The sequence below is a fragment of the Melopsittacus undulatus genome, chromosome 14, assembly GCF_012275295.1.
Source record: "Melopsittacus undulatus isolate bMelUnd1 chromosome 14, bMelUnd1.mat.Z, whole genome shotgun sequence".
NCBI lineage: Eukaryota > Metazoa > Chordata > Aves > Psittaciformes > Psittaculidae > Melopsittacus > Melopsittacus undulatus.
The window spans coordinates 5,741,613-5,764,699 of NC_047540.1; the positions used below are offsets into that span (position 1 = coordinate 5,741,613).

General features: G+C 45.3%; 1 protein-coding gene across 1 annotated transcript in view; it reads left to right on the plus strand.

Moving 5' to 3' along the window:
• Positions 1–23,087, plus strand: part of CSMD2 (CUB and Sushi multiple domains 2) — a 239,718-nt gene that overhangs the window by 100,442 nt on the left and 116,189 nt on the right. Inside the window, exons 7-11 of the mRNA XM_034069226.1 lie at positions 5,728–5,805; positions 12,354–12,441; positions 13,600–13,724; positions 16,063–16,184; positions 20,933–21,036. Coding sequence (XP_033925117.1) covers positions 5,728–5,805; positions 12,354–12,441; positions 13,600–13,724; positions 16,063–16,184; positions 20,933–21,036 — 517 coding nt within the window. The remainder of the gene's footprint in view (positions 1–5,727; positions 5,806–12,353; positions 12,442–13,599; positions 13,725–16,062; positions 16,185–20,932; positions 21,037–23,087) is intronic.

Here is a 23,087-nt window from a genome sequence, read left to right on the forward strand (position 1 = left end):
ACATATAAACTGTTCTGGGTTTACTGGTCATCCCCAAAGGATGGATATCAGGATTAGGATCTTAAGATGCTGTTGAGGTAGAAAGATGCTTTGGCATGTGTCAGGCAGAGAAAAGATCCTGTTGTGTTCTGTGGTTTGTAGCCAACCATGGCCAAGTGCACATTGGTGCAGCCAGTCTGGGACCAAATGGTCACCAAAGCAGGGATTAGTGGATTCCTTCAACAGCTGACACCATCCTGAGGACTCAGACTTTGTGGGTGCAGTGTTGGCTTTGGGCAGGATCGGGGAGAGGGAAGATGAAGCAGGGAAGGAGCAGGAATGACATCCAGTTCCTTATCCACCCTCCAGGGTTTGTGTCAGCTTCCCTGAAAAGGAAGAAACAGGAGTTTGATGAGAAGTGCCATAGCTATAGACCAAGATGTTAAAGGAATGAAGTGGAAGAGAGAGGAGTTTCCTTTGCTAAATCTCCAAACCTGCCCTGTGTGTTCATTCCCTGCTTGTTTAGACTTAGCAATGTTGTCATGGCTCCAACGTGGGCTTTACTCTATGAATCACTATTGCTATTTAACTTCCCTTGCTTTCCTTTAACATAGAAACCACTTGAAATTCTAAGGAGAACCCTATTGGTTTTGCTGTGTAACAAATGACTCTGTGCAGCCGATGGCTTTTGATGTGACATTTTCCTTTGCTGTCATCATTGCTGCTTTCTATTAAAACACCTGTCTGAATCATCCTTTTTCTGAAATAGAACAGTAAAGATTACTGTTATAATTTCCTCTGATTAGGTAAATGTCAGAGGGTTCTAATCCAGCACACTCCTTGGAAACTGTTTTGTAGGTAATGAGCTGTGCTGCTGTGTTTTGAGCCTTGAAAAGATGTGCTTGAAAACGTGCTCTTGAAATGGCACTGAATAACCTGGTGAAGAGAATCTGATGCTGAGATCTTCACACATGTGATGGGTTTAGTGGAGTTTGTCAGGTTCTTTACGTTAGGGAAGATTTCAGTACTTAAAACAAGAAGCAAACCAGGTATAAAGGCAGGGTATTGGCAGTCAGGGATGCTGTGCCTGTAGACCATTAGAGATGCCAGTGCCACTTCAAAACGTGACGTCCTTTTCATAGGAGCATGACCTTGTTTGAACATAAGTATTTTAATGGAGATAAATACATCCAAAATAGGATGTGTAATAGCATAGGAAATAGAGCAGCTAAAATGTGTTTCAGCAGTAGTGCTGAAGCAAACCCCAGCATTGTCTGAGAGAAGGAAAAGAGGCTTAGGATGAATCTGTCTGTTTTCCAAATACATGTATGTACATAATTTATCAACATTTAATGTCCTCTGCGACAGTATCAGCCTTTGCTGATAATCTATAAGAAAATAGTTTCCTTTCCAGCTTGTTTAATGTTGCATCTTAGCTTTAGCAGAACGTAAGTTCTATTTCAGCTCCTTTTAATCCTTCCACTAATTTGGAAGTCTCTTTGTGAATATAAAAGCAAGGTTAGATATAATCAGCCTGTATACAGGTTCTCTTTGCTCAATACAGTCAATTTGTTCCCTTCCAGGGAGAGTTAAAATAATCTTGCATTCCTGCAGATACTTTTTCCCCATGCCCTGTAAAAGCAAATAAAATGGACTGTGGAGAAATCAGTGCATTGATCTCTTCTCCTTCCTCCCACTCCTTCTGCCTTCTTTCCCCCAAAGGTGGTGAGCAGACCTGCATGTGGTAAGAAAACAAGGTCGAAGTGCCTCATGGCACCAGGTGACAGCACAGCCGGGTGTCCCCTGTCATCAGAGTGATGAGGGGCTGTAAATGAGGCAGTGAAAATGCTGTTGAATTTAAAGCGATGCTAAACAGATCTAAATAATGCTCTGGCTGCTGTAGTCCAGCTCTCTACATATTTTATGACACAAGTTGGATCCCAAATTGCTTTTTAGCTGATTTACCAACACATAATTACATCTGCTATTGATCTCCCCACCCCATTCCCTTCCCCTTCTGTCTTCCACACTCTGGTGGGAAGATGAATGTGGGTGAGTGTCACCCATAGCACAGAGCAGAATACCCACAGGCCTGTCGCCCTGAGGAGTGCTCTGATGAACTATCTGTGGCACATACCCCACCACTTAAATTGCTTTTAAGGATATGTATGTATCTGTAAATATATATGCTTCATTTTTAACAGATCTGTCAATACCCATCTTGAATCACAGCTTAGGCTGCAAAGGGGTTATGGCTTATGCTGTGCAACCTGTTGGGTGGCTTGGGCAATCCTGAGAGAGGCAGAGATGGGAAAATTCTGGTGTTTGTTGTAGGCTCTGATTCCTAAAAAGCCATTGCTTAGGGTAGCTGGTGGAAGGCATAAATAGGGAGTTTCAAAGTGGATGCATTCGAGGGTGTTTCTCTTCACTTTCATCTTGAGTTAGAATCCCTATAAGCAACCTGCCATAGTGTCCTACATGATATAAGGGCCTGTAGGGACAGGCCAAGGGGAATGGCTTGAACCTGCCCGAGGAGAGACTGAGCTGAGCTCTTAAGCAGAAGCTGTTCCCTGGGAGGGTGCTGAGGCGCTGGCACAGGGTGCCCAGAGAAGCTGTGGCTGCCCCATCCCTGGCAGTGCTCAAGGCCAGGTTGGACACAGGGGCTTGGAGCAGCTGCTTCAGTGGAAGGGGTTGGAGCTGGAGGAGCTTTAAGCTCCCTTCAACCCAAACCACTCTCTGATCCTAAGATACTAAATCACCCCAAGGAGGCGGAAAAGGGATTCAGGCTAATCTGTATTTAATAGCAATCCCCAGCAAGGAGAACAGAGGTTCCTGGAATGGGTTTTTGCTGAAATGCTGTTTTCCAAATGAAAAATAAATAAATGCCTCCTTAAATCCTCACTTCAAGCACCAGGAAGTGGTTTAAAAGAAACACCACAGACTGCCTGCTCACTGGAAAAGCTTTGTAATGTCATCTTTCAAACGTGACAGGACGCTGAGTATTCCATTAGATCTATCAGATACGTGTGAGCAGCTAAAACCCTCCAGGAAACAGAGGAATTTCTGTTCATCCAATTATCCTGACACAGTCCTTTGTAGTCGTGTTCCACATCCTGATTTATAAACAAAATAGATTTTCATAAAGCAGAAATTTGAGGGCATAGAAGAGGAGAATTGTTCTTATTTATTATTGTAAAAAGCAGGTGATGTTGTATTCTGACTTGTTCTAATCTAAATTGAGTCATTTGTAAAGCTTGACTTTCATCATTACGTCTCCATGTTGCAAACAAAATGAGGGATTAAGAGGAGAGTCTATAGTGATCTCTCTTTATCAATTATTGCTCAAAGAGACACGATGCAATTAGGAGAGTATATACTTCATGCGTAATGCAGTTTAGTCTCTGTATTTTAGGATTGATCCTTAGTAATGAATGTCTGGTTTCTGCTGCTTGTTTTCATTACTGTTGGGTGTTTTGGAGCTGGGCTTGCCATTAGTCATGAACTCAGAGTGGGGCTCTGTCTGCTAGCAGGGTTCCGGCAGGCAGGAAGGAATATGGACTTATTGTTATAAGCATGTCCTTACGAGAGTGTGCAGTCCACGTGTATTGAAGCTGTGAACTCTGTGCCCATTGCCTTCTGCTGGACTGTGTGATGCTGAGTAGCCCTCTGAAATCACTGCAGGTTGCCTCAGGTCCTGCAGACCAGCCCGTTCCCTGAGGACAGGAGCTGACCCTCCCAGGGATGCATTGCCCCATCCATGGGCTCAGCTTGGATACCTGGTGCAGGGCATAGCCACATGATAGGAAAGCTTTCCTTGTCCTTTAGTGCTCAGGAGCCCTGCACTTCTCTGTGTGTGGCTTGGGGAAACAATCACTGCTAATTGGGTAATGGAATTTGGGATGGGAAGTTGTGGAGAACATAAAAAATGGAGATGATTTCTATAAAGCTGCTCTCTCACCGACTGTGCCCCAAAGGACCTCACGGGGCAGGGAGTTTGATGCTGCAGTCACGAGCCATTGTGCCTCCTGCAACAGCTCAGCTTCAGCCTTAGGTCCTTGGGCTGGTCTGTATCTTACTGACTGGGAGGGAGTACTGGCTGTGCCCGTGAGGTTATCCTTGTGCTTGTTTGGAAAGTGCCAGAGAATCTTTAACTGCAGCATTATGGAGGATGAGCAGAACAGGACCTCTCCAGTGCTTTATCCTAATGATGGGGTGAGTGCTGTGGAGTGTCTGTAGGAAGCACCTGTAAACTCTTCCCAATCCCAATCTAGTATTGTTGAGGAGCAGCTCCCCAGGACCCAGCAGTGAGCACTTGCAACCCAGAACCCCCATGCCCTGGCCTGCATCCCCAGAGCATGAGCAGCAGGTCAAGGGGAGACCCCCCTCTGCCCCGCAGTCCTGATCCAGCTCTCAGTGTGGAGCTGTAAGTGCTTTATGTAAAGAGAAAGCAGAAAGCTGTAACCAAAGGATGAACATAAAGCTCCAAGCTAGCATCTAGCTCTGAAAAGCACTACTTTAGGTAAGCTGCAAGGAATGATGCTTGACATCTCCCTGTCTGAAGTTCCTGCAAACAGATGTTATAAACAGATTTCTTTTCCTTGAAGGCAAGCAGAGCATGATTAAACCCCTTGTTAGTTATATCAGTAATTTTTCTTGACAACTTTGTCTTAGAAATGTGCTAATTTAGGGATGAAAGTATGACAAGATAAAGAACAGTTTGAAGTGGAAGACAGGCTGGTTTTCTCCATAGATAAGGACTGGCTCCTCAGAAAAAGGATCCTATAAAGTGGTTTGGGCATCACGCTCACTGCTGGGAAGTTGCTTTTTAACATTAACTTCAGATGTGCCAGTGCAAATCCTGTGTGTTAGTAGACATACCCGTGTGTGTGCTGCAGGAAGCCACTGTCTGCTGGTATCCAGATGGTTTTGACAGTGTGGGGTTTGTGCAGAACCCTCTTGTGTTGAGGGAGCCTTGGTAACAGCCAAGTCCAGTGATAAGAACAAATAGCTGCTTGGTTGCATGGGGATTTCCATGTTGGGAAGAAGGACAGGACTCCCCTGGTGATGGATGGATGGAGATCTCATTGCTACCCCTGTGTGTTCTCATCTTCTGGGTGATGTTTAAAGGGGATGGTCACAACAGGACCTCTGGTAGAGCCACGATGCAGATTTTACCATTGATGTGCCTGTGGCTACTAATGGCAGCTCTGTACATTTATCCTTTGCCAGTAATATGGTTTTAATATGGCTCTTCTTTTTCCTGCTGTCGTTCCGCCTTTCTGAGGGTACTGTTCATGCAGATCATGTTTGCAGTCTTTAGGCCATGGGTGTTCATCTGAGCACTGTATTCCCACAGAAGCAGAGAATGGCTTTACAGCGCAATGTGTTCATGGCATAACTGCATCAGTAGAACTGGGTGAAGCTAACTCAGTGTTTCATTCCCAGGATCCCTGAAGTTTCTTGGAAGTCCCCTTTGGTCTTTCCTGGGTTTAGTATGCTCAGCAAAGCGTCATTGTGACCTGGGGATGAGGGGGGTTGTCCCCCGTTTGTATTACTCAGATTAGGTCAGACCTAACATGGGGAATGCAAAGGGGATCCCAGTGGTTTTGAGGGGTCGGGGTCAGTGGAGCTGTGAAGGGTGAATGCAGGATGCCCTGCAGCATGTGTAGCTGTTGCTTCATTTTCTTTTTAAGTAATTCCTAAAGCTCAGCTCATTCTTTTCCTTGTCTTTGTTTTAAATCTCTGTAGTCAAAAAGCAAATGGAGCTGAAGTCCAGAGGGGTGAAGCTGATGCCCAGCAAGGACAACAACCAGAAGACATCAGTGTGTAAGTGTTCTGGCTCCTCCTTACGCTGTCTCTGGGGTACTGATCTCCTTGAACATTCCATTTACTTCCCAGTAATCTCTAAAACTTTGTCACTCTTACAAGTTTTAATGCTTTTCCCTCTCTTCCCTCTGCATTCCTGCATCACTTCCTTCCAGTGCTCTATTCGCAAGCATATACTAACTCCTTGAAGTGGGAATGGAGGGGATTGGTGTGTGTGCATTTAATATATACTGTATGCTTCCTGCTCAAGGACAGGCTGTGCTCCATGACTTCTGTTGTCTTTTAGAGTGGAAAGTGTCAAACCAAACAATATCCCAAAGTGAATTATCGTTACTGTTGTAAATGAGAAGTAGGGATAAGGAACCACACCACAAAAGACCTGTTGGAAAATCTAGGGGCAGTGTCAGTCTCTTTCTCTTTGCATTTTATGTCCCTGCAGAAAAACCAAAGCACTGCTGTGCAAGAGCTCATGATACCAGTTGCTATGGTCTCTCTGTCACTTACTTCCAGTGTATTTAGTGGTTGGTGTGTTGGAGGTGTGCACAGAATGCCACTTGGTCACTGCTGCGTGTTCCTCTTGCAGGAAGTGAATCCATTAGGTCCATTCATTCTTACTTCAGGTTCTTTTCGGATCAGAAGCAAGGCTTGATGTTTTGTTGTCTGTGTGACCGTGGACAGGCCCTGGGGCTGTTAAGGAGAATCTAAGATTGAACAGGAGGGGGCTGAATTATCTCAAGTTTCTGTTTTATATGAATTTGGAGAGGAGCAGAATGAACTTAAATCAGTTTTTAGGGGCGAGGATGCGGTGGCTCCTTGTGTGCACAGTTCATTGCACCCACCAGGAGGTACTCTTTGGGCATCTCATCCGTTTGGATTTTGGATGCAAAAGCCAGTTAAGCACCATGGCTGAGCTGCCTAGTGGAAGTCAGAGCATCCCACTTGCAGGCCCACATATGAGTGCTCGTGGGCTCTGGGTTTTCAGGAGCGAGCCCTATGAGGAGGCTCAAGAGCAGGATGTAAATTGCCCAGAATCTCCAGTGCAGAAAACAGGCGAGGTGTGTTCAGAGGGAATGAATTCCATTTTTAAGGAAAAGCCCCTGTTTGCAAGGGGCTGATGATGTGTTCTTGCCACGAAGCAGCTCATTGTGATAAACATTGCAGTTCACTGTTGGAAAATAGAACTAGCTCTGATTGTGTGGGCACGGGAGACAAAGGATGCGTTTGGAATGGGATATGCACTGTCTGGGATAATGGATAATGTGGGGAACGTCTTCACCAAGTGAGAAATGCTAGCCTGGTGTGGAGTCATTGGTTTACTGTATATAAGTATTCTGGTATTGAGAACAGGGGATTCCTGGTTTACCTTCTTGGGAATGCTCAGCTGGGTCCCTGTTGTGGTTTTACTGCTGCTAATGAACATTCTTACTGACTGTCCCTGCAAGGGGCTCTAGGGAAAGATGCTGAAGGCCAAGTAAGAGACAGACCGAGATTCCCTTTTTGGTGTATCCTGCTCTGTCCCAGTGTGCTCTGCTTCTGAGGATAAAACTGTAGGAAGTCTGTGTTGTCTCTGCCCAGTTTATCCTCACCCAATGGAGAGCAGGCTCCAGTCTTCAAAGCTGTCAATTCAGCATCTTGGGTAGTGCTAATCTTGTCATAGTTGATAAGGCAAAACAGAGCATAGGAAGGCAGCTTAGCCTGAAAGCTGTTAAGCAGTAATAATAGAGATGGTGATAGTGCTGTGGCCCAAATTCCTGGTGCTTGCCACAACCCCTGTGCCTCCAGCTCCTTCATGTGCACTGCTCTCAGCAAGGGCTGGGTTGTAAACCCGGATTAACCTCTATCTTGCACAGCCTTCTGCTGTCACACTTCTGCCACAGGCAATTTCCAACTTCAGAAATGCTGATTCCAGAGAAGGTGGCTCCAGGAAATGGTTCATTTTCAGAAAATGGAGCCCAAAATGTTCTCTCTTCTTTCCCCTTGCTCTTTACATCTCCATGGAGAGCCAGGCCCCTTCTCCTCTTCAACTTTCCTGAGCTTAGGAATCTGTGTATGCACCAGAGATAATTCCACAGGTGGGCCAGGCTGATTAAAGACCTGTGGAGGTTGCTGGTGTTGCTCTGTTTCATCTGACATCAGTACCAGGAAAGCAGGAATTTCTGTGTCTCTTGGTCATGGCCTCAGCTGAGCCATGCTCTGTTTTCAAGGATGTTCTTACCAGCAATGTTTTCCAGTGCTCTTCTCCCTTGAAGCATCTGTGGTCATGATAAGGCAGCTCATTCCCCTGCAGGTCTTTCAAAGGACTTCTGTTTAACCTGGCCAGGTTAAAGCCTGTGTGTTTTATGTGTCTGAATGGAGGCAATACATAGCCACATATCAGCTGTTGTACTATTTCAGAAAATACATCAAAATATGGATTTTGGGGGGTACTGATTGTGCTGGGTTGCAAATGTGTGTATTTGAAACTGAAATTAAAGTGCCTTGCACTGTTCACCATCCCTAACATGATTCGGACATCTTGATTCAATCATTTTTAGGGGAAAAATAATGCTCTGTAGAACAAGATAGGAAAAATAGTTTTAATCTTAGCTTGCATTTAGCAGGTCACTTCTTACTGGTGTAAATGTGCGTATTCCAGGTCCCACAGTGGAAAAAAACCTGGTGCTTTGCTTTACCAAACAGCATCACTGTTGCTTTTCTGACCTTTGAAGGAGGCCTACCTGAAGATGCACTGCTGGGTGTTACTGGAAGGGATTGTACAAAGCAGGACAAGATCTGCATATATTGGGATTTATCAGCATCTATTTTAAATGTACAAATGCAAGGTCAGTTTGGAGGTGTTGCTGAGAACTACGAGTGGTCAAAGTGTATGGTAGGTTCTAGGCACTCAGCCCTGCAGCCATGAGTACTGAGCCATGGCAGAGCCAGCCTGGGGTTCTGAGCCCAGCTTGGAGAGGAGCTGTGTGTGGTTTGAGTAGGGCAGCGCTGCACACGCTGTGTAAATGGTGTGTGAAATCTGAAGGGCTGTACATGTTTTTGAAGGTGCCTGCTGCTGTGCTGGGATTGCAGCAAGATGTGAAATAGGGGCTCGGAATTCCCCAGGTAGAAACATTCCAATGGGATTTCCAGCAGGGCATAGTCTTCTCTAGCACTAGAGCCTCATAGCCCAAGTCTGTCCCCTTTTCACTCTTGCTTATCACTAGACACGTGAGTATTTAACATCTGGATCAGTATCACTGAGGTCTGGGAGTGTTTGAGACTTGGTTGATGGGTGCAGAATGATCTTCGTGGATCGGAAGGGCAGCAAGCCCATCCTTGGGGTGAGCACACTGTCAGTAGGTCACCTCTGCTGCTTGTAGGGCTGAGTTTTGTAACCCATTAACTTGACCTGATGTTTGCATGGAATAACCACCATCCTCAGTGTGATCATAACAGTGACCAGTTAAAACAGCTAACTACTGCCACAGTCCTCCCCTCCCCATGCAGCAGAAAAGCTCACTGCCTTTCACTGTATTTCTCATGCTGAGAAATGTGGAGTCTTTGTAAAACCTATTTTAGATGCTGCTTTGTTTTGTAGTTGATATTTTACAGTCCTAAATTCAATAAAAAATCATCCCTTGGGACTCTGTAAGTGAACTTTTCTTTATTAACATAGGGAGATGCAGACAACTAAAGAAGGTTCTCAGTTCTTCTAACAGATGGAGTAAATCACTGTGCCAAACACTGCAATCATAACTGGCTGTTAGGGGGAATGCATGATGAGAAAGAGGTTGTTGAAAAACTCAGGAGGAGAATGAAGGGGTGGAAAAGTAGTTCTATGGCTTGGGGAAAGAATCCTTGAGCCTATAATGGAGAAATTGAGCAGTTCATCACAGTTTTTAAGAGCTATTGTTTTTCCTAGTAACCTTGAAGAATTCATTTTGGAGTGCTCCAGCCCAGGCATAGATCAGTCAAACCTTCAGCAAGATGAACACAGTACTGACAGCAAGTTCTCAGCATAACAAACACCTTTTATAACCTTTGGTTTAGTTATATTTGTATGTGTGTTTAAAACAAAAGATAGAAGAACAAGTAAGTGTCTGTCTAATCCATCTCCTCCTTTTCTTTTGCTCTCCTGTACAAATAAAATGTCCCAGTTATCCCAACTAGATAATGGAGATATCTTTCATTTCCCCTTGCTCTGTTTTATCTTAACTGTCCTCTGGTTTATCCAAATGTGTTACATTGATTTTAATATAATGCTAGTTAATGAGAGAACTGGTTTTAGTCTTTGGAGATGCAGTTGACAACTGACAGCCTGCCTGTGGGGTTGGGTGGTAATCTGTAGCCTTGCTTCCTCCCAAAGCTTGAACCAAAGGCCTGGAGGTTCACTGTCATCTGGTATATGGGACATGAATGGATGTGGTATCAGTGCAGAGTAACTAAGATGGGCATGACAGATGCTGTGTGCATAGTTTTTTGGCCATGGGAGAAAGATTCTGATGTGGAAAGGGAATGGGGTAATCTACTCTGGGAGGAGAAGCATCCAAGTGTTTGAATGCAGCTATATCTATAGGAGCTGTATCCGTGTACGTGTACCTTACAGACGTATCTCATTCAGTGTGGCTTTACTCTGGAGAAGGTATAGAAGATGAGAAATCTAGCACTTTTCCTTCAGCACCTCATGGACCTGTGACATACAACCCTTGTTTGTACCCTCTGTATGTTAACTTTACTTTGTTTGGAGATATCTGCATGCACAGTCATCATGCTTGCGTAGGTAGGCAGTGATTTAAGAACCCCTAAGGAAGACTGTGTCCCCTGTGGGCTTTGCTCAGCTGACCTTTCATTCCTCAGAAGCAGTTATATCATTGCAGGCTCTAGCAGAAGGGCTCTTGGGAGCTGGTGATTTCATTTTGCAGAAGGATTACCAAATTACTTTGCATCTCAGACCTGCAGGAGATAACGCATTCCTGGAGCAGGACTTTATCATGGCTGCTTCAGTTACTGGGGCTCTGCTGCTGAAAACATGGGAGGTGAATCCCTTCTCTGGACAGGGGCTCAGTTCCTCCTGACTCGTACATTTGGAATCATTGCAGACTGTGAAAGGTGGCAGCAAAGCTTTGTACCTACAAAACACAGCTATCAAAAGATGCTGTGTGCTGCTTTCATGCTCCTGTCTTTTGCTGGTGTCTCTGTCCCCGTGACTGAGAGTAGTGTGAGGTTATGAATATGCAAAAGAGGGAGAACAACCTCTCAGGAGCCTGGTTTCCCATCAGATTGTATCTCTGTTATTCTTGTGGCCTCTGACACATGGAGGAGCACCAAAGCATTGCGCTGAACACCCTTCCATCCTCCTGGATGCAGCACCGTATCCAGCTGTGGTGCCTGATGACACAGGGTGTAATTATGAGTGTTGCTCTTCGTGTGTTCGTGCTGTGCAGCCTGTGTCTGGTGTAGCTACTCCACATGCTTACCTTCCCATGCAAATACTTACATGCTCTTCCTCCGCGTCTTCCACCCTGCTCAGTGCCATGCCCATCTCAGACTGTTGAGCCAACGTCTGTTGTGAGAAACATGCCTGTCACTGAACCATCCTCAGGTGGCAGTGGTCTGTGGGGCACTGTGCTGACACAGTGTGTTCTGGAGTACAGTCGGGATTTCCCTTTAGTGCTAGGTAGGGGAAACAGAAACATGCTCATTGAAGATTCATGCTTCATTGCTTCAGCATCATTGCCAAGAAGTGTGTTTTCTTTGTGTCCTTAGTGATGCAGAAAGCTCAGTCACATCAACCTCTCCAGCTCTGTGACAAAGCCACCCCTTTGTTCCATATTAGTGTGTGTTTTGGCAGTTACTGGAATTCACAATTGAAATCAGTCTATTACCAGCTCTCACCTTATCCTGTGCGGAGCCAACCCAAATCAGTGCTTGAATTCTGTTTGTGCCATTTGACGGGGGAAGGTGGAAATGGGGAGATAAAGGATGAGTTTGAAGGTGTTTATTGAGTGCTGCTCACCACTTCATAGATTCCATGTCTGTTGGCAGTTACATTGAGGTTGCTCCATCGAATTTTTCATGTTCAGACTAAATTACTTGCTTTAAAAAGCCAGACTTACATTTCCCTTCTCCTTCCTCCCTTTTGTCCTGTGCTTGGTTCTTGCCCTGGTATCATACAGCTGCCTTTTCTCACTGAGCGGGTTGGAGGGTGGTAGCTGTCACCTTGTCCTCTGCAGGTGGCTGTTTGCATCACAGCCTTCGGAAATGGGCTCTTTAATTGGTGTCATTCTGCAGAATGGGAATGAACCCTCTTTGCAGAGGTACTTCTGTAGTGGAATGGAGGGAAAACTGTGTCCCTAGCTGGCATTTCCTAGAAACACTTGGGTGTATAAACTGAGCTGAACCGATTCCAGTTACATTTGTTTCCAAAGCTGTGTGTTTTCTGAAACAAAATGGAACACATTCAGGGTTTCGAGCTACCAATTGCCATTTCCTCTCCACATCCACCAAGAGAGCTGATGAAAGAATGTTTCTTTTGCTATTCTGTCTCTGTATGTGCTGTTTTTGCTTTGTAGTAACTCAGGTTGGTGTGTCCCAGGGACATAATATGTGTCCAGACCCTGGGATTCCAGAGAGAGGCAAAAGAATAGGCAACGATTTTAGGTAAGAACCTTTTCTGTGTGTGTTTCTGCATGCTGCAAAGCTCCTCCTGTCTGTAACTGTTGTGTGTGCTCCTTGGCATTATGTAGTCTGTTTTTAGAGACCATCTGCACACCTCTGAATGTGTTCTCTCTCGAAAGCTTGCTGAGGCTCGTGATGTAGAAGAATGAGTGTGTATAGATGTGCACATGTGTGAGAGCGTGTGGCCCAGATGAGGATCTGTAATGATCTCTCTTTCAGAGCATTTCTCTTTTCACACCATGGGCATTTAGCCAGGCTCATGTAATCAATGTTTGTTGTCATTCCCTCCTCCGGTTAAGTGCAGGAAGAACTGTCTTAAACAGCAAAAAATCACTGCTCAAATTAGCTTAAATCACAGCATGGCCCTGCCCCTGGTGAATTTGAGGTGACTTCCCAAAGCACTGGTACAGTTCCTTGTCGATAAGTGTATGTGGTGCTAGATAATTGTTTTCTTATAGAGTTTAAAACAATGCTGTTATTCCCTTCTAGTTGCTTGCGTTCATTCAAAGCAGGCAGGACGAACTGAGCCTGCTGTTAGCAATGGTGAATCAATATTTAATCTCATTCTGCTGTCGATGACTGTTTTGTTCACTAAAAGTGTCTTTCAATTTAACTGGAGTCTATCAAATTTTCCTGAAATCCAGAAAATGGATCAGAGGGGTGAGGGTGGAGGAAAGAGAAGTCCCAATAGTCCCTAAATGCTGCAGGATAAATTCTCAGCTGCAGTAAAGTGTGAACAAGGCAGCATTGGCTTAAACCAGCAAAGGATCTGAATCCAGAGTGATGGACTGAAGAATAAAGCAGATAAAGATATGTCATTCCCTCTGTAAGAATGCTGAATGTGTCATCTCTTGGGGCTGAGTCTGTGCTCCTGCATTGAATAAAATGCCCACTGAAGTTGCATTGAAAGACTCCAATCTGTTCGTGGACTATCACCACCTCAGGCAAACAGTGCCCAGCACAAGCAAATGCATGAGACATGGGTTTGCCCCTCATTTATCCCTGCTGTTGCCTGGAGGGCTGGTGAACTCTCTCTGTTCACAACTTGGAGAATCACTGGGGTAGTCAAAAAGTAAGTGACAAGCCTATTGCTGCAGAAGCGTGGCAGCTGCTAACCTCCTGCTTTGTTCTGCCTGCTAGGTTAGGCTCCAGCATCCAGTTCACCTGTAACGAGGGCTACGATTTGCAAGGGTCCAAAAGCATCACCTGTAAGAGAGTGAGCGACATAATCGTGGCATGGAGTGACCACAGGCCAGTGTGCAGAGGTGAGAAGACAAGTTTTATTGAGTTAGAGCTAATGAGAGAATCCATCTCCTTAACATCACCTTCGTGCATCTCCCATTCCATCCTCAACTTGTTATCACTTGGTTCTCAACCTCAGTCCTCTGTGGGGTCTATGGTCCAGCTCCTTTTTGAAACCCTGCCTCATGGAAGGGGCAGAGCTGGATGAGCCCCTCTCAATGCTCACAGCCTGTTGGGAAAATTCAGCCCTGCACCATTGTGCAGCACAGCACTGAGTGCATTTGTGCTCCTGGAAATGGGAATTTGGTCTTGCCAGCTCTGTGGTCAGAAGTCACTGGGGTCTTTATTGCTTTCTAATGGTCATTCTTGTTTTCTGACTGAGCATGGGAGTGTAATATGAGTTGACATTTCCAGTCTTTTCAGCCCAAGCCTGAGAGAGGAACCTTTGCCTGATTCCAGAAAATCAAGTTTTAAGAAAACCACGTTTTTGTGTGCATGATGGAGCTCATGAAGCAATTGCCATTAACTGCAGAGCTTCGTAAGCTCTTAGCTCTGCACCGTATAGATATTCATGTCCTTTGTGGCTGTGTACTGCATCCTCTTAGCAATGCTTTCTGTCCCCTTCTGTTCTCTTCATTCCAGGTATTTCTTTTCATGGGATAAGGAGGAGAGAAAAGGTGAAAACCTGAGATAAAGTCTGGGAGAGCTAAGATAGAGATTCTCTTAACTGGAACTTGCTGCTGGTAGGCAGCCATGTGGGATTACTTGCACTGTGGTTCTTCACTAGCAGCATCCCTATTATCCTGTGGCCCAGCCAGGAGCTGACAGCGAATGGAGTTTTCTGTCAGCAGGAAACCCACTAATGCCCATTTTGCCCTTGGCCATTTTGTTTTCCTCCCTCTCTCTCAGAAGTCACATGCATAATTATGATATTTGTAATGCTCATAATGAACAACTTGTAATAATTGTTATTCAATCCCTCTAAAGCTCTTACAGTCAGAAATCTGTATTTTTTCAGTTCTTTTCTCTTTAATTTCATCCACAGGTTTTTTTCAAGGCTTTGGAATCCCATCTAATTCTTGAAACAAGCCTCGAATAAATTGAATCAGTGTAAGAGGATATTTGGCATAAATATGTGACACTGTAAAGGAAATTGATGGTGGCCTCTTGCAGGAGATAGGGAAGGATTTGCCTGCATTAGTAGGATTCTATGAATCAACTTTTTTTTAACTGCTAACTTTTGGGGTTTTTTCTTTTTAAAATTTCCCATTTGCTTTTTATTTCTGCCTTAAACCATCAGGTTTCTGTTTGTTCCATTCTGTTGCTGGCTGTTGTGTTTCCTTCAGCTTGCAGAAGTCAGGGTCCTGCTGAGCCAGCCTTCAACCCCCTGGACAGTAACAGTTTCTAATACCCAGTGATCAAACCTCTTGCCACTGTTGGGAGACTAGTTTTGAGTTTCCCCATCTACAGCAGATTCCCTCTGGGTCCTGGGATGGGATCACATGGGAAGGGGGCAGGAGGGGAGAGGTCCAAGCATCATGGATTGATGTCCTCAGCTCCTTCCTGAGCTGTTTCTCATGTTCACTTGGGACCACCTGTGCAAGCCAAGAGATCATTTTCCATACTTTACTGCCATTTGGAGGGGGAAAAAAAGCCTTGCAGATGCCACATGTGCAAATGTAGCTCCTTTGAGATTTGAGATAAATCAGTTTTGAGGATCCATCCTAACATCACAAAACCAAGGCGCTGTTCTTAATGTTTTCCACTTAAATATTACAACAAAAGACAATAGGCAAAAAAAAACCCTGCTTTTAAGGACTTGCCAGCTTCTACTTTACCTTTTTAAGACAGGAAGTTGAGCTGCCCTTTTGGTTCCGAGTCCACACTCCTGTCCGAACAAAGTCAGCCCTTGCCAAATCAATGCTTGCTGTGCAGTGTTTTGGGGGGCCTGTAATGAAGAAAGGACAATGGCTTTCTGGGGATGTTGAAAAGGAACTGGATCCTTCCTGGTATCTTCTGTGTTGTTGGTTTCACTCTCCTGGACATGAAAGTGTTTCTGTAAGGGCTTTAACATCAAATGAGCCCGAGCACTAGAGAGCGGGTTGGTGGGGGTTGGTCTGGTGGTCCATCTGTTTGATGTAGCCCCTGGCAACACCCCTCTCATCTGTTCATCACAGATAAATCCTTCATCTCTGTTCCATGGGAAAAAAGGAATCTTTTGGATAGTGAGAACAACACAGAGCAGCAATTTGTAACTCTCTCCTGCTTCCATATGCCTGCATCCCTACTCCTCCGAGAACACAGCACACATCCCAAAGCTGAGACCTCACTCCCACATCTGTCTTGTTGTCCTCTTCACAGCTCGGATGTGTGACACGTACCTTCGTGGTCCCAGTGGTGTGATAACTTCTCCCAACTACCCTGTGCAGTACGATAACAACGCCTACTGTGTGTGGGTCATCACTGCACTCAATCCAGCCAAGGTAGGTCTTGGAGCTGCCTCTCCATGTCCTTGCTTTAGTGCTTTAGCTGAAATGTTGTGTAGCTGTGTTCCTTCAGAGAGGACTAGTCCCTGAATTCAGCCTTTCAGGTCTCTGTTTCTGATGTTGTACCCCTGCACTATAGTAGGGGTACAGACAAGTCCTTTTGGGGCTCACTGAGGTTGGGAGCAAGGAGGCTGGTGGGATTTTTCCTCCCTACTGGTCTGCATGTGCAATTCAAGTCTGTTGTCACTGATCGTGTGGAGAGTGGGGCTTGACTGCCTTGCCCGTTGTAAGATGAAGTCCTCTCAGTTCCCACCAGCTCAGGGAGGGCAATGTTCAGCTTCTTCCAGCCCTGCAAACTCAGCCTGATCCTCTCTCAAGAACTAAACACAAGGACAAGAATTACTTTGCTGTGTACCTCAGAATGCACTTTCTGAGGTGCTCTTTGTCATCTTCTGCTCATAGAAGACTATGGGTTTCATTCTCAGTATCTGGGTTCCTGCTGACATCTCCAATAGTTCATGAGCCAAGGCACTGAGCTCCTCTACTTAAAGGTCCCTTACACCATGGTCCTTGCCTCTTACAAACCTGCTTTCTGTGCTCAGCCTTCAGCTGCTGATCCAAGGAAGGCATTTCACAAACACATTGGTATCCCAGGATCTCATCTATTGTAGAGATGATGGGAACCACCCACAGCTGTAACCTTCTTGCTGTTGGGATGGCATCTTGTGCTCTCACTTCCCTCTGGAGCGCTTGCCATGGGCTGGCTGCAGAACCTGTGGAGTTCTGCTTCTTTCTCCCCCCCAACATCGGTTCAAGCCTTTAATAAGGGCAGATCACTGTTGGATTATGATTTTAATGAGGAGCATTCCTATGTTCCAATTTCAGAAGGAGTTTGTGTTTAAAGGGCTGTCATTAGCTGGTCATTTCATCCAGCGGATGTCTTGGTTTGGCTGCCCAGGAGTGTAGCAATGACCCAAATTCTGGGAAACTGGAGTGTGGAATCAGGATATTTCTCAGTGCTGATTTATCAGGAGTGATTTATTGGTTAATCAGACCCAGGAGGTTCTCCTTCATCAGGGTAATGTGCAAGTGGAGAACAGACCACATCTAACAGCAGCTATTACTGCTCAAGTGTCAGCTGTGTTTTTCAGCCTGTGGCCTGCAGACCCTTGGGTACACATTGCCTGGGCATGGACAGGTTGTTGAATACATCAGCATCTTAGCCTGTGGTATATGTATTATATGTATCTGTATTTTTGTACGTCTTTGACTTTCTGAGGTCAGCAAAATCCAGCTTTTGAGTATATAAAATAGACCTCTGTGTGTGACAGAAGTTGTGAGCTGAATGTAGATGTGCCCTGGGTGTTCTGTAGGCTCACGCTTCCACTTGGGTTTTCCCAGTACAAATGGTGAAGGAGGAGATGGCAATCAGTTGTCAAGAGATGCTCATGGGCCACGTCCACTGTCTTATTGACCCTTTGTCACATGGCTTTCATGTTGAATAGTGAGTTGAATCCTCAGCTCTGTTCATTTGCTTTTCTGCCAGCCTCATGCACAGACTTTCTCTGCTTTTCCTCATTAGTACAATGGGATGAGTGGCTCCTATCATGGAGCAGCCTGGGCACACTGCCTCATTGTCCAGAATCTTACTGTCTTTGTGAATTCCTTAGGGAAGGTTTCTCCTTTTCCCCTGTTTAGTTCCTTCCTCAGCTTTTAAACCTGAGTAATAACAAACCATTGATAAAAGACCCCAGAATCTGCAAGTCCTCAGCTTTGGTAAGTCTTAAAGGGGTTTCAGATTGGTGAACTCCATTCATTTCAGCAGTTGACAACTTGGAGCAGGGATTCATTAGCACAAGAAGGTGTAGTTTGTGCTCTGTGGGCTGCAAGGTCGTGCACAGTTCATCAGTAATACCAGGTTCTAAAGGGTTTTGGGATGTTTCCTCCTGGAAGCGTAACTTACAGGTAGGGAAAAACTCTCCTCTCTGCAAGGGGGATGCACTGATGGTTTTGGGAAGGCCACTGCTGCATCCGCCTCTTCCATTGCCTGCTTGTGTCTCCTTGAGCTGCCCTTCCAAGCTGCTGAGATGCTGTTCCCTCAGCACAGCACTGGGATTTCCTGGTGTGTGTGTTTTAGTGCCAGCTCCATCACTGGTATTCCTGCCTCAGATAGTGCTGCCTCTGACAAGCACGTCTCAAACTCTCTCTTGCTTACCTAAAGCAGGGCCTGTGTTAGTTGAGCACCACCAGGGCTGTGGTGCTTGACTGGAGGATTCACCTCCCTGGCTCACGTGGCCATTGTGTGCAATGGGGATGGATGATCTCACCACTGCACGCTCCCCAGCATGGCTGAGGGAGGATTGAAGATGCATTAATTAAAATGCCTGTAAAATACTTAGAAGATAAAAAGCACTATGGGCCTGAGCTGAAGCCTGCTGAAGTCGGTATCAGTCTTCTATTGACTTGAGTGGTCTTTGGATCAGGTCCTGTTACATGAAGCTCTTAATATGAGCGATGGGAAAACCACTGAGCTGAATTTAGAACTCATTTGCAAGTCATCTGTTCTATATTTGGAAGAGAGCTGTGAGCCAGATTCACTGAGCTACATAATCCCCTCGAAGTTTGCTCGGAAACCTACATAAACACCATTATGGGCATAGAGCTCTTCAGCTGACAACTTGGAATTATTTCCTCTACAGAGGGTGACATCAAAGCCATTCAGGGATATTCAGGGTATGTGGGTTTTTTGCTACTCTCCGGTGCCATGGGAATTAATTTCAACCACAGTGGAAAAATAAATGACTTGGGAGCTGAGAAATGCATGTGGTAATTGGTGAATTTGCATCAAAACTATTTGTGGACCTTCCTGATGAGATGGATGCTCCTGGTTGGTGTTTCTCTTGGGGTTATTCCCACCTGGAGCCTGGTGGCCAAATAAAGCTCTGTCCAAGCTCCTTGTGTCACCGGTGGGCAGAGATGGGCTCCTTCAGGGGATGATTCATCCCAAATGAAGGTAGATGCTGGCGACTAGGGAGAAAGGGGGTGGCAATGAGTAATGTGTGCTTGTAAAGCATTTGAATATCACTGCAAGAGGTGGTTCTCCATGGAGAGAATGAGTGTGGATTTTTCCTAGGAATATACCTGCACTTCACATCAGTTTGCAGTACAAAGCCTTAAAGTCGGTGTCATCTTCCAGCCTAGTTTCATGACTTTGCTAATTGCTTCCTGTCACTTCAGCAGCTTAAACTGGGGTTTTGTGGCAGCCCTGTGTTTGTGGTGCTGGCAGGTCTCGTTTGTTTAATGAATCATGAAATCATTTTCAGCTTTCAGAGCAAAAAGGAAATAAGAAAATGGATAAATAAATACTGCATTCAGCATCCAGTTCCTGTGCCACGAGGTTCACAATACTGAAGTGTAATTAGTTATTTCATTAGGGTCAGCCTCCTTAGACTGCAGTTTACTTGACTGCTTTAACTAATGATGTGTGCTGCTTTACAGCACTGGCTTCTCTGTATTAATTACATTATTCCACCATTACATGGTTTAATAACAGTCTGCACAGGTTAATATTTTGGTGCTACTACTGAAATGAATGGTTCCAGACTTGGAGGAGGTATCACGAAGGCTCCTGTTCCGCACTCCTGGGGCTTTGGGGTAATACCTATTTCATAGCTAAAATACCTGATATGCTTTTCTGAGCACTTGAAAAGTACTAATTTCATTTAGATGTTCTTGAGGTCCTTTCCAACCCAAACCACCCTCTGATCTAAATGGAGAAGACAGTTGCACGTGGCAGTGCAGTCAGTACCTACATCAGTTCTTTTCTAAAGAACACTCAACATCTGACTTACCTTTTTGTCCTTAAGGGATTGAAGTTGAGTGGCTCTTGACAGACAAATGTTGTCAGCTTCCTACAGGGTCTATACAGGAAGGCTGAAGAGGCAGGCTCACATTTTACCTGACACAGTTAATAGCTGCTCTTGGTTCTAACTCGGAGGCTTTTATCCCCCTTGCACACATGCTCAAATATTTTTAGGAGATGCTGCTTTTATAATAGGCAATAAATGACAAGACAAAGAGGAAAACCAGGGATTTCAGCAGCAGCTGAGAGACTTGGAACACAAACCTCTTGGCTTCCATGGGACCTCTGCTCCTAAGTGATAAATGGAGGCTGCATAGATCAAGTGGGGTGGAAGGTTTGGATAGAGCAGGAGAGAAAACACAGGAACCAAACAGCTGTGGACAGATGTGATGATGATTATGTTTGCAGACAGCTTGAGCCCATGTCCTTGAGCTACCCCAGACGTCATTCATACAAATCCTTCCTTGGTCTGACAGAACCAGGGGAACTTTCTGAGCTTGCACCACGTGTAACCAACATGCTGCCTGGATGCACATTCAAACCCATGGCCAGAGCCTCAGGTTTGGGAAGGGAAGGGTAGCAGTGCTGCTGGAAAACAGCTTGCTGAAATCCCAGCATGCATATCTTTATCAATAAAGTCATCTAGAAAATCAATAGATAAAGCAGAAAAATCTGAGAGGTAATTTCAGTGGGAGCTCAGTCTGTCTGGAAAGAATTGCTCCAGTGCTATAAAAAGTGAGGCCGGTCACCTTTGTGATGTCCTGAAGATATTAATGCTCTTATAAATTGCTCCTCGATAGACAAACAGATAAATAAAGCAGACAAGGGGATCTGCTGCCTGCCTCGGCACTTGATTCATATTAACATGCTGCATCTTTGCCAGGTTATCAAACTCACCTTTGAAGAATTTGAACTAGAAAGAGGATATGACACTCTGACAGTGGGTGATGGAGGACAAGTCGGAGATCAGAAAACGGTGCTTTATGTGTAAGTAGCATGTCCTTTGTCCCTGTGCGAAACCCACATGGCAGCGTTTTGCCTGACAAGATGTGAGTGATGTGTTTGGATGGTTTATGTGCTGCTTGTCATTCCTGGTGTGACTGTTCTTGGTGTGCTCTTCGCTTGTCGCATTCTCTCAGGCTTCATCTGACAGAGGCTCTTCCCTTTTTGCTTTGCTTCTCTTGAGCTGCCTTTGTTGAGTCCCATAGGGAGAGGCTGAGGCTGCCCAGGGAGCTGATGGAAGTTTGGATACAAGAGTGAATGCAGATCAGGCAGAACCAGAACAGTTTGGATCTCTCTCCTGGGCTGTCCTTCTTGTGCTGTCATCTTTAACACTGCAAAGTGTAAATCCCTTCTCCTTGAGTGACACTCCGAACATTTGACACCCATTGTGCATTTGTGTAAGCAATGCATGCTGCTTCAAGGCTGAGACTGGTTCCCCTCAATTGATACCTTCAGTTTGCAGCTTGGCTGTTCTATGGAGGTTTTTTCAGTATAGGAAGCCTTGGAGGTAGTCCTGTTTCCCTTCCAAGCCTTCCTGTATCACTTTTTGCCATCTAAATAAGTTTTTTTATGAGGAGTGAGGTTGGTTGGGGTTGATTTTTTGGTAGTTTGGTTTGATATTTTTTCCCCAATTTTTATTACGAAGAAAGGACTTTGGACCAGCCCAGGGCCAGTGCAGCCCTGCCAAAGGAAGAGGTGAAACCTCTGATGCTGCCAGGTTTTAGTCTGTACTTAGCCTGTAGAATTGCTGTGTTGTCAGTCTGTTGTTTGATGACCAAGTGCTTTATGTTATAGTGCAGCTAACACAGGAAATAAAAGGGAACTGGATCCCTTTGTAGCACAGGAGTAAGTCAGGATCTTTTACGGTAGCCGCTAGAAAATGTCACAGATGCCACAAGTGAGATTTGATTGTCTCTCACGAGGCTGTTTATTCTCATTAACCTGATATTGATGGCTTCTGTTTGCTCTTCCTCCAGTCAAGTGTCTGTTTCTTCTCTGAAGGGTCAGTGAGAAATCCATTTGTGTATCATTCAAATGTAGCTGTGGTAATTGTGCATCCTTCAGATCCATTTCACTGAAGAAAGTGATTCTGATGTAGCTTCTTTGAGTCATTCAAGTCAAATACTGTGTGGCTTTATGGAAATCCAAAGTCTAAAATCCAATGGAGACCTCAGGATGCTGCACATTTGGGTATTTCAGGAAGTCCATCTCCTGGCAAGCCTGCTGTGAGCAGTGCAGCTCAGTACAGCAGGCACAGAGTTCCATGGTACAGCCCTGCCAGTGTGTGCAGATAGCCAGGAGAGCATGAGAGCAGCAGAGTGTGAGTTGTGCTGGTACAGGTGAGCCTGGAGCACCTGCAGGTACTTTGCTCCATAGTTTGGAGCTCAGTTGTGCCTTTGACTGTGCTCGGTTGCTGACCGCTCCTGGAAGTGCAGCTTCATGTGCTGTTTGCCTCTTCTGAGTGGAGACGTGAGCCAGGGCTGTTGGTCCAAGTCTCAGATGCCTCCAGGGCACTTGTAAGGGCAGGTGCTGAAGCAGAAGCAGGGAACAGTCACTGTGACTGTTGGAAGGAATATCTGGGGTGGTGAATGGGTGATGGGACTGGGGCCACCAGCATCCAGCTGTGTATGAACTCAAAAGCCACCCTCTTTTCCCTATCCAGTACCAAATGTAGAAAAGCAAACAGGCCTCCAAAAGCTGCTTTAGCAAAGCTGTTGTGCTCCTTCCAACTGGTAGAGTTGGGAAGAGTTATGGTGGTTTTGGATTCCTCCTCTTGTTTTCCCTTGTGAATCAGCCTCCACATCCATTTTCACTTCTCGCAATGTTTGCTGCTCTGAGGATTGTTTTCCTGTGCATCTCTTCTCAGAGGATGAGCACAGTGCTCAGGTCAGGAGCTCTAACCTGTGTATAAGTATGAAGGGATTATAGCACAAGTGTTTGTAATTGCAGTGTCACAGAACATTTCACAGCTGATTGGTCAAAATGTGCAAGTTGCTGCCAGGGGAGTGGTTGGTAATGACTTGCTGAAATGATCC